The sequence below is a fragment of the Salpingoeca rosetta genome (genome assembly GCF_000188695.1).
Source record: "Salpingoeca rosetta unplaced genomic scaffold supercont1.7, whole genome shotgun sequence".
NCBI lineage: Eukaryota > Choanoflagellata > Craspedida > Salpingoecidae > Salpingoeca > Salpingoeca rosetta.
The window spans coordinates 525,345-535,310 of record NW_004754927.1 but is presented as its reverse complement, the minus strand read 5'-3'; the positions used below and the strand labels follow the sequence as shown (position 1 = coordinate 535,310).

The 9,966-nt window shown below is 56.8% G+C and overlaps 4 protein-coding genes across 4 annotated transcripts in view; 3 read left to right on the top strand and 1 right to left on the bottom strand.

Moving 5' to 3' along the window:
- Positions 1-1,670, top strand: part of PTSG_03151 (uncharacterized protein) — a gene marked incomplete at both ends in the record, with an annotated part of 1,982 nt that extends 312 nt beyond the window's left edge. Inside the window, 7 exons of the mRNA XM_004995682.1 lie at positions 35-86; positions 279-367; positions 509-545; positions 670-795; positions 951-1,046; positions 1,261-1,317; positions 1,524-1,670. Coding sequence (XP_004995739.1) covers positions 35-86; positions 279-367; positions 509-545; positions 670-795; positions 951-1,046; positions 1,261-1,317; positions 1,524-1,670 — 604 coding nt within the window. The remainder of the gene's footprint in view (positions 1-34; positions 87-278; positions 368-508; positions 546-669; positions 796-950; positions 1,047-1,260; positions 1,318-1,523) is intronic.
- A 121-nt stretch (positions 1,671-1,791) lies between these two features.
- Positions 1,792-3,929, bottom strand: PTSG_03150 (uncharacterized protein). The gene is made up of 7 exons (XM_004995681.1): positions 3,629-3,929; positions 3,298-3,352; positions 2,986-3,159; positions 2,639-2,766; positions 2,370-2,413; positions 2,136-2,199; positions 1,792-2,007 (listed from the first exon to the last, which is right to left on the bottom strand). Exons 1-7 carry the CDS (start codon positions 3,816-3,818, stop codon positions 1,898-1,900), a joined length of 765 nt encoding a protein of 254 aa, XP_004995738.1. The 5' UTR covers positions 3,819-3,929; the 3' UTR covers positions 1,792-1,897.
- A 122-nt stretch (positions 3,930-4,051) lies between these two features.
- On the top strand, positions 4,052-5,281 carry PTSG_03149 (uncharacterized protein; the record flags this gene model as incomplete). Its single annotated transcript, XM_004995680.1, has 3 exons — positions 4,052-4,420; positions 4,638-4,746; positions 5,130-5,281. The coding sequence occupies 3 exons, from the start codon at positions 4,052-4,054 to the stop codon at positions 5,279-5,281; spliced, it is 630 nt and encodes a 209-aa protein (XP_004995737.1).
- Positions 5,282-5,984: 703 nt separating this feature from the next.
- Positions 5,985-9,895, top strand: PTSG_03148 (Pho4 family protein). Its single transcript, XM_004995679.1, has one exon. The coding sequence runs from the start codon at positions 6,150-6,152 to the stop codon at positions 9,801-9,803; it is 3,654 nt and encodes a 1,217-aa protein (XP_004995736.1). The 5' UTR covers positions 5,985-6,149; the 3' UTR covers positions 9,804-9,895.
- The last annotated feature ends 71 nt before the right edge of the window (positions 9,896-9,966 follow it).

Genomic DNA, 9,966 nt, shown 5'->3' with positions numbered 1-9,966 from the left:
CACGCACGCAAACGCCTCCCGTCGAAACACACAGCATTGTCTCTGGCGATGGAGGTGACACCGTGCTGAAGGAGCTTGAGAACCAGGTGCGTGTGTCTCTGTTTGTGTGCCTGTCTCTGTGTGGTCTTGTTTGCCTTTCTACGACTGCCCCTTCAAGTGCCTCGCTGGCGCTTGCTTCTTCCTCCATCACGCCTTTTTCCCTCACACAACACACCTTTCGTGCGTTCCTCCCCCCTTCCGTTCTTCACTGGCCACCCACCGCCTTCGCTTGCATACAGGACGTTGACAAGCGCATCCAGTCGCTGATTCGCATCGTGCGCGCGCCCCAGTTTGTCCATTCCCTCGCACGCTTCCTCCCAACAAACAAGTGCGTGCATCTGTGGATGTATGCCTGTGGGTCTGTGCCCGTGTTCGTCACCCTGTCTCGTATGTTGACATGTCACGCTGTCGCCTGCATTGTGTTCACCGCTACTGTCCCTGCACATGCCGCCCACCGCACGAATTGCAGAGTGACGGACGTGCTCAGCATGACCGGGCGCAAGACGGTATGCACTCACGCCTTGAACATCTGTACTTACTTCTCCCTCATCATCATTGCACACATGCACACATGCGCACACATGCACACAATGTAATGCGTTCACATCCCACCGCTCTCACGGGTGGCAGGTGTACGAGCTGTGGCAGCACCACCTCGCTGCCAAGGAAGAGCGCGCTGCGTTCCTGCGCCGCTGGGAGAGCGCCCGTCTCGACGCCCTCGTGTGCGTCTCCAGCGTCATGCCTGCAGGCAGACAGGTCTGTCTTGTATGTGTGTGTTGGGGGGGGGGTTGTTTGTGTGTCTGCGTGTCAGTGGTTCTGTCTTTCTGTTAGTCTGTCAAGCAGACACTGTCCTCTCGACGCTGTCGTTCACACTTACAACACGCACACATACACGACCGTGTTGATCACAGGGCACCTGCAGTGAGCTGACGCCGACTGTGTGGCCAACATTCATCTTCAACCTGCTGAACATGCCCGCTGGTGTCGTCCCCGTCACCCACGTGACCGTAAGCAGAGCGGCTGTGTGTGTGTCTGTGTGTGTGTGTGTGTGTTTCTGTGTTTTTGTGTTTTTGTGTTTCTGTGTGTGAGACCGTGCCCGTGTGTTTTGAGACAGCTCCTCCCTCGCCCAATGCATCACACAATCTTCGCACAAACGCTCTCCAACGCTGACGTGTCGTACCTATCCGCTCGTTCGACTTCACTTCCCCGCCTTCCCTTTAGATGGATGACGACTCGAAGCTCAACCACTACCGCCGCCGCGACATGCTTGACACCAAGGTGCCGCTCTGCTGCTATCCTCCCTTTACATACACACACGCACGCACGCACACACGTACGCACACACGCACGCACGCACACGCACACACGCACGCACGCACACGCACACACACACACACACACACACACACACACACACACACACACATACCTGCACATTCAAGCTGTCTCTCTCATACACGCATATCCTCCCTCCCCCTCTCCAGATCATCAAGTCGTGCCTTGGCAGCGAAGGTCTTCCTGTGACGGCGCAGGTTGTTGCTCTCCCGTACCAGGGCGAGAAGTGTCTTCGCGTCATGAAGGAGATTGAGACTGTTGTTGGCGTCTCGGGCCCTGTTGAGCCCCCGTTCTAACACGCACGCGGTTCCCCGCACACTGTTTGGGCAGTGTGCTTGTGGCGAGTGGCTTGTTCTGATGCCCTCTTGCCATCTTTCCGATGTGTGTGTGTGTGTGTGTGTGTATGTTTGCTTGTGTTGCTACTTCTGCTGTTCGTTTATCGTTACGTCTGCATCTGAATCGAAACACGAATCAGCCAGCCACTTATAGCCGACCACGACACACACATACACACACCACAGCATCACTGTGCAAACTCTCCACCAAGAAACCGGTCCACAAAGTCTGCAAACGTGGGCGCAATCACATCAGGTTGCACGCCACTTTGCTCCAACACGTGTGCCGTGTACTTCCCTGCAGCGTTGAGCATGGCGATTCGACAGAGGGTGTAAAGCGTCACGGCTGTTGTGCGCGCAAATACACACACGCACGCACACACAGTCACACACACGCACACAATCACACGCACATAACGGACAAACCTGTTTGGACGAGCACACCACGACACCCGACGCGTTGTGCGCCGGCAACATCATCGTTGATGTCCTGACGGCATGAGTGCGCGCACAAATCCGACTCGTGTGAGCGTGCATTCACTGTGCCAGCATGCATATGAGATGTTGCAACAGAGCGCATTCACACACTCACAGCACGCAACAAACACACACGCATGGTGGACACACACAGATGCATCAATGTCTGCCTTCTCCACCTACGTCTCCAATCATGAATGTATCTGCTGCTGAGGACCCGAGGTCATCTGATGTCGCAAGTGCCCACCAACACACATGCACACACAATGTAATGGGTGGTTCATCCTGACATCATTGACGTTCCAACAAGAACGCACACACAAACACAGGGCTGTTACACCTCCGCAACCTGCCTTTCGCTAATCCTCTCTGGTCGCACAGCAATGGTGATGTTGCGCACACTCATCGCACCACCTCTTCTCATGCCCCAGGCTATGGCTTGTGCGCCTCACCGAGAGCGAGTTTGAAGAAGTCTGGGGATGGCTTGCCAACAATGGTGGCCTCCTTCCCTGACGCATACTCGAGTGCCGCCACCACGCTGCCAGCAGCAAGGTCGTTGCCATGCTCGGTCTTGTAGTACCTGCACATTGCAAGTGCGCGTGTGCATTTGTGATGAATTGGTCGAGAAACAAGGATGCTTGAGCTCATGCCACATGTCGAGGAAGCGAGGACGCGCCGTTTGCAACCAAGTACGAACACATGCACGCATGCATCCATGCATTGACATCAACGCGGATGGTCGTATCCGGCCACGTCCTTCGGTTGTCACATTCATCTCTCCACAAATGCAAGAGCCCACCTGCTTTTGTTGATGGCGATCAGTGTTCCGCCCTGGAAGAGGATGTGAAACGCTGCGTTCATGTGGGCGTAATCAAACTTCTCCGGGGCCAGCCCAACAACGACGGCGTTTGGATTGGACTGCTCAACATCTTCAAAGTCTTGCATGACCGAATCCCGCAGCAAGAACGCACACCTGTGCATGTGTGTGTGTGTGTGTTGTGTGAAAGACCATGAGCATTGTGGTGGCCCGAGTACGCAACAAGGCAAGTTGCATGCTTGTTGGCACTTCACTTGCATGTGTGCAGATGTGAGCTAATTCAATCTGTCTTGCCTCAGGTTCCGGCTGAGAATGAGCCTCCGTGTTGCTGACAACGCCGTGAACACCTCTGTGTGAACGAAAATGGGCATCAAATCACAGATGTACAACATGAATGGAAGGCATTTGAGTCGTTGCGCTACTGCGCCCCACATTGCAGCACACACGCACACACGCACACACGCACACACGCACACACGCACACACGCACACACGCACACACGCACACACGCACACACGCACACACGCACACACGCACACACGCAAGTGCATGCACACACGCACACGCAAGTGCATGCACACGCACACACTCTCGCACACGATGTTGCAGCGTGATGTGACTGACCCTCGTCTCGTACATCGAAATTGTGTTTGCGGAGGCGGTCCACAATCGCTTGTCGCGACTCCTTGGATGTGTTTGTGATGATGCGAAAAGGCACGCCCGCTTCCCTCAGGCGCTGAAGTGCTTCCACAGCACCAGCCGTCGGTACATCGCCAACCAACAACGTCCCACTCACATCAATCAACACCGGCATGACGCTCGGTGCATCAGTGAACGGTCAAGCAACAAGCAAGCAAGCAACAAGCAAGAAGGAAGTTGTTCTGCTCTGCTTTCTCTTCTTCTGTGTTGTCCTTGTCGAAAATTGATGAAGAACTTTGTCATTTTTCCACGACACGCACACGTCTTCTTGTTGTCCCCCAGTCAGCAGCCAGATCGAACCATCCATACGACTGCTCCAAAAGAAGAAGCCAAGAAAAGCAAACGAAGATGCGTGTTGCTGCTGTTGCTGTGCTTGCCGCTGTGGCATGCTTGATGGCGGCGGGCTGCCAGGCAGAGAATGTACAGACGGCTCGGTTTGTGAAGGCCGCTGTCAGGGATGATGGTGATGCTGCCTCGTTTGCGCGCTGGCTGGTGCACAACACCACGTATGGCGTGATGGCCACCAACAGCCGCCAGTTCTCCTACCCCTTTGGCAACATCTTCTCCTTCTCCGACGGCCCCGTCAACAACGCGTCGGGCCACATCTACTTCTACGCTTCTCCGCTGGACGCCTCTGTGCATGATCTCCAGGCCGATCCCCGCTGCTCCCTCACCGTCACCCAGGAGGACACCGGCACTTGCGCTTTGGACCCAGAGGTATGGTTTGTGTGTGTTGTTGTTGTTGTTGTTGTTGTTGTTGTTGTTGTTGTTGTTGTTGTTGTTGTGTGTGTGTGTGTTTTGTTTGTCGAATGTGTGTGTGTGTGTGTTGTTGTGTTTGTGTGTGCCTCTTGTGTTGTGGGGTGTGTGTGCTTTTGAACTGCACATGCGTCCGCCTCATACCTTGTGTTCTTGCTTTGGCTGTGCGTGAACACAGGACCCGACCTGTGGTCGTCTGACATTCATGGGACGCGTGTACAACGTTTCCTCGGCCGAGGAGCCTTTTGCCAAGGAGGCCATGTTCAGCCGTCACCCTGAGATGAAGAGTGAGTGCTTTTGTTTGTTCTGTACGTGCCTGTGTGTGTGTCTGTGTGTCTGTGTGTGTCTGTGTGTGTGTGCGTGTGCGTGGCGTGTGCCTGTATCTGTGTGTCTGTGTCTGTGTCTGTCTCTCTTTTCTGTCTCTTCACTCTGTCTCTTTGTCTCTCTGCCTGCCTGTCACTGCGTGTCTGCGTGCTCGCCTCTTTGTCTGTGTGCGTGCGTGTGTGCCACCTTGCTTGTTTACGATGCACTCTCTCCCACTCTCGGTGCTTCTATTCACACCACACTGTTCTTTGTGCCTTTCTTGTTTCTCACATTTTGTCTCTCTCACCCCTCCCACCATCACCTCCACCTCCACCGCTACCACTACCACCACCACCACCGCGTTTAGACTGGAGCCCTGGTGGCTCACACCAGTTCCGCTTCATGGCGCTTGAGATCCACCAGCTGTGGCTCGTCAACCACTATGGCGGCGCGGCCATCATCGACCCGGCGGACTACTACGCCGCCAAGCCAAAGCCCCCATCAACCAAGCGCACCTGAGCGCCTGCAGCCAACGCAGATGCGCATCTGGGACGCATCTACCCCATTTGTTTTGTGTTTTTTGTTTCTTTTCGTTATTGTTACACATGATTGAACCATGAGCGCAACCCACACAAACAACCATAATCACAAGCGCACTTCCCTGCTTGCTTGCTTGCTTGCTTGCTCGTTGTGTTTGACATCGTCTGCTCCTTTTTGTGTCTTCCTTCCTTCCTTCCTTCCTTCCTTCCTTCCTTCCTTCCTTCCTTCCTTCCTTCCTTCCTTCCTTCCTTCCCCCCCCCTTCCTTCCTTCCTTCCTTCCTTCCTTCCTTCCTTCCTTCCTTCCTTTCGTCTTGCACACCACACTGACGCAGGCAGCATTTGCGCCTTGTGCCCTCTTGTGCTGCTGCTCTTTGCGTCACACACATGCGTCCAACCTTGCAACAACGCCAACAGCAACAAGCGCTTGCTGCCTCTTCTTGCCTTGCGTGCTCACCTTGCTTCCTAACGGATCCCAGCAACAACTCCAACAACAATACAACCATCCCCGCGCACATGAACTGGCAAGAGACAAAGCACACACACACACACACACACACACATCCACACACAACAACAACAACAAGCAGGTTTTGGTTGCATGCAAGCACACACGAAAATCCCCAAACACACGAAAATCACCAACACGTTGTTGTTGCTGTTGTTGCTTCGCCACACACACACACAAACACTCACGCAACGTGCCAACCCCCCACACCACAACACTTCTCTCGCTCGTGAGCTTGATGTGGTGGTTCCTGCGTGCCACCATCACCGTCACCGTCACTCGGAGCTCGAGCTGACCCTTACTTCCCTTCCTCCTATACACACCGTCACACCTCTCACTGCCATGGCGTCTGGGTTTGCCGTGTTCCTTGCCTCGGTGGGCGCAGTGGTGTCGTTCTTGATGCTATGGGCCACGGGTGCAAACGACGTGGGCAATGCCTTTGGCACGGGCGTTGGCACGGGCGCATTCACGTACCGCACCGCCGTCATCATCGCCGCCATCTTTGAGCTTGCGGGCGCCAGCCTCATCGGCGCAAACGTTGTCGACTTCATCCAGTCCAAGTTCATCTCCCTCGAGGACTTTGGCGGTGATGAAGAGCTCTTTGCCGCAGGCATGTTCGCCGCCGCCGCAGGCACGTTCATCTGGGTCCTCACCGCCACCTGCTTTGCCCTGCCCGTCAGCACCACCCACGCCATCGTCGGCGCTGTCATTGCCTTCGTCATCGTGCAAGGAAAGGCCAACAACCTCAGCGGTACCGCGATCGGAGGTGTTGCTGCCGGGTGGTTCACGTCCCCAATCCTCGGCGGTATCATCTCCGCAGTCATCTACCTCCTCGTCAAGGTCTTCGTCATGGAGAAGCCCGCGCACGTGCGTCGCGCCCGCCACGCCCTACCACTGCTGCTGGCCGTGACGCTTGTCACCGACGTTGTGTTCATCCTGGTCAGCGGGCCCGAGCTGCTTCGCCCGTCCCACCTCAGCCCTCGCGATGCCTTCCTGCGTGTCTTCTTCCCGGCCATCGTCATCACAGCCGCCCTGGCATACGCCATCGGCCGCTACCTCCTCGTGCCCTGGGTTGCCCGCAACCTCCACCGCTATCGCATCGAGTTCCAGGAATTGCACACGTACGAGGAGAAACGTGAAGGCAGGGCGCATACAGACGAAACGGACGACAATGGTCAATGTGGGGCCGGTGAGCAACAGCTGCAGGCAAAGAATCAGGCGCATGAAGGAGCAGAAGCCAACAGGGACGAGGACGAGGATGATGATGTAGAAGACGACGGTGAGCACGAGTGGCGGTTCCGCGCCGGCATCACGCCTGATTCGTCCGACACCCTCAACACAAGCGTGTCCACAGACGCCATGAGCAACCACCCTCTGCTGGCGGAGTTGCGCACGCCGACCACCGCCAAACTGGAAACAGCGGCAGACACAATTGCACGGCGCGAGCAGCGCGGCCGCACACGAACGCGTGACAATGGTGACTACGATGAAAACGGGTACGGCGCCAGTAACGAAGACAGAGGAGAAGACGGCACAGGTTGCGCTTCTGACAAAGATCAGAAGCTGAATGGTGGCAGAGTACAGACACAGGGCGGCCTGACCGTTGAGACCACGCGCAGCATGTACGAGCAGCGGGCAGCGAGCAGACGGCGCCGACACAGACGTAGCCCTCACGTGCTCTTGCGAAAGCTGCTTGAGGTGAGCGGCGAGATGGAAGAGGAGGATGATGACAGTCAGCACCGAGGAAGAAGCGCGAGCCACATCAGTAGAGGGAGCGAGAGAAGTGCCAGTGTCAGCAGCAGCAGCAGCAACGACGACGACGACGGCAGCGACAGTGACAATGGTCGAAAAAGGAGCAGTAGCAGTAGCAGCAGTAGCAGCAGCAGTCCAGGGAGCGAGTCCCGGACTCGAGCAAGAAGCGCATCATTCAGCGGCAGGAAGAGCGGCACATGTGATGGTGCAGCCAGTCCGCCATCACCCCTCTCCTACAGCACAAGCAGTCAGCAAAGAAGAAGCAGCGACAGCCGGGACAACAACAATAGCAGCAGAGGGGTTCCACAAAGCGTGCATGCAACAGCTGCTGAGCGTGAACCCTTGATGCCAGTCGACGCAACTGCAGAAGCAGATACTCGAGGCCGCACCAACACTGTTGCTGGCGGCGACGATGCCGGTGGTGGTCGTGATGAGAGCGCATGTTTGCGTCGCGAAGGTGAACGTCATATCCACGTGAGTGCGGGTGCTCGCTCGCCGCCCACACCAGAGGATAGAGCGCGCGTGGAGAGGGCAACACACGCCGACCACCCCAGGCGCGCAACAACCGTGGTGGAGCGCACGGAACGACGAATAAGGGGTACCGTGTCCACATCCAAGCTCAGAGAAACGTCGTTCAGCAAACCAAAGATCATGCACAGCGTAACGCCACCGCAGCGCAGACCAGTACCGGCAACAACAACAACCGCAACAGCAGTAGCAAAACCAAATAGAGCGGCGGTACCATCTTCTGTCATGCAACCGACGCCACACGCGACAGGTGTAGCCACAGACATGAAGGAGGATGACACGACGTCACCAGCCGTCGCATCCGTGACAACTGCAACAACGACACCGACAACGGCGTCGGACTGGCCATCGCGCCTGTTGTGGAAAAGCGTGGGCTCTGATCGCACCATCACCCGCACCTCCGACATTGCCAGCATGCGGCGGCGATTGCTTGGCCCCGAGGCCGTTGGTCGCGCTGATTCCAGGTCGCAACACGCTGCCATTGGATTCCCTGCACGCACAGTCTCGCTCGGCGGAGCCACAGCAGATCCAACGCCACTGCCCATTGGCATTCATCGCCCGCCATCGGCCCATGCCTTCGTGGGCGCGGCATCCGTGTCCGTGTCTGGGCATGCCGTGTCAACCTCCACGTCGCAGCGCCCGTTTCACCTCCTGAACACCAGCACAGCAAGCAGCGCTGTCGCAGCTGGTGCTGACAAGAAGCGGCAGCGACCCACTGCTGTGCCTCCACGAATCACACCAACACCAACACCAACACCCCCAACGACGCCGACAGCAGTGACTCTTGACAACACCAGCATTGGCGAAGTCGGGTCTACCCGCACAACAACGACGTTCGGTGCCCACGCCGCGACGCAACCGAACGCCGACGAAAGAGGTGTGGGCGGCGGTGAAGTGAGCGCGGAGGACGAGGAAGTGCGCAAGCTGACGGCGGTGCTAGAGGCGCGATGCGAAGAGCATGCGCAAGCACAGCAGCAGTTTCGGAAGAAGATGCACTTTATTGGCGGCATTGATCCCAACGCGCGTGTGATTGATGTGGCGGTTCATGACGCGAGCACGACGGGAGAGCGTGAGCGTGGTCGTCGCCGCAGCCGGGGTGACAGAGGGCGACGCTGGAGCCCTGATGCTTTTGACATGCGCAGGAGTGTGTCGCCCGTCTCCATTGACATGCGCACCCCAAGCCCGGACTTCCACCACCACGTGCGCTTCTACGGCGCGGCAGAGGCGTACTTTGCGCCGCTCACGCTTGTCAGCGCGTGCACCGTTTCCTTCGCACACGGAGGCAACGACGTCGCCAACGCAGTGGGCCCATATGGAGTCATTGCTGATCTCGTGGCCCCAGACAGCCTGGACACGTCCCTGCCGGTTATGCTGAACATTGTGGGTGGCGTTGCAATTGTCACGGGCCTGCTCATGTACGGGTACCGGGTCATGGAGACGGTTGGCTCCAACATCACAAAGCTGACGCTGTCCAAGGCGTTTGCGGCGCAGTATGGTGCCAGCGTGAGCATCCTGTGTGCAACCCTGATTGGCCTACCCATATCCAGCACCGCTGTTCTCATCGGGTGTGTTGCCGGTGTTGGCTTGGCTGACGGCGACCCCAACGCTGTTGACTGGAAACTTCTGCGAAACGTTGTGCTCACGTGGATCATCACTCTCCCCTGCAGTGGCGCCATCTCTGCACTCGTCTACGTTATTGTTCGCTCCATTCGCTAGGATTGCGTTTGAGAATAGATATGTTTGATGCAATGTGTGTCTGTGTTTGTGTCTGTGTGTCTCTGTCTGTGTCCGTGTCTGTTGCTTTTTCCGTGTCCGTGTCTGTGTCTGTGTCTGTGTGTGTATGTGGTACGACACACACGCGTGCGTTTGTGGTACTGGT

What these genes read in the sequence shown, in the direction of transcription:
- PTSG_03150 (XM_004995681.1), bottom strand. Translation starts at nt 3,818, where the DNA reads ATGCCGGTGTTGATTGATGTGAGTGGGACGTTGTTGGTTGGCGATGTA. An exon ending in ATACATTCATGATTGGAGAC is followed by an intron (nt 2,200 to 2,369) that starts GTAGGTGGAGAA and finishes TCATGCCGTCAG; the next exon opens with GACATCAACGATGATGTTGC. An exon ending in TGGTGTGCTCGTCCAAACAG is followed by an intron (nt 2,008 to 2,135) that starts GTTTGTCCGTTA and finishes TCAACGCTGCAG; the next exon opens with GGAAGTACACGGCACACGTG.
- PTSG_03148 (XM_004995679.1), top strand. Translation starts at nt 6,150, where the DNA reads ATGGCGTCTGGGTTTGCCGTGTTCCTTGCCTCGGTGGGCGCAGTGGTG.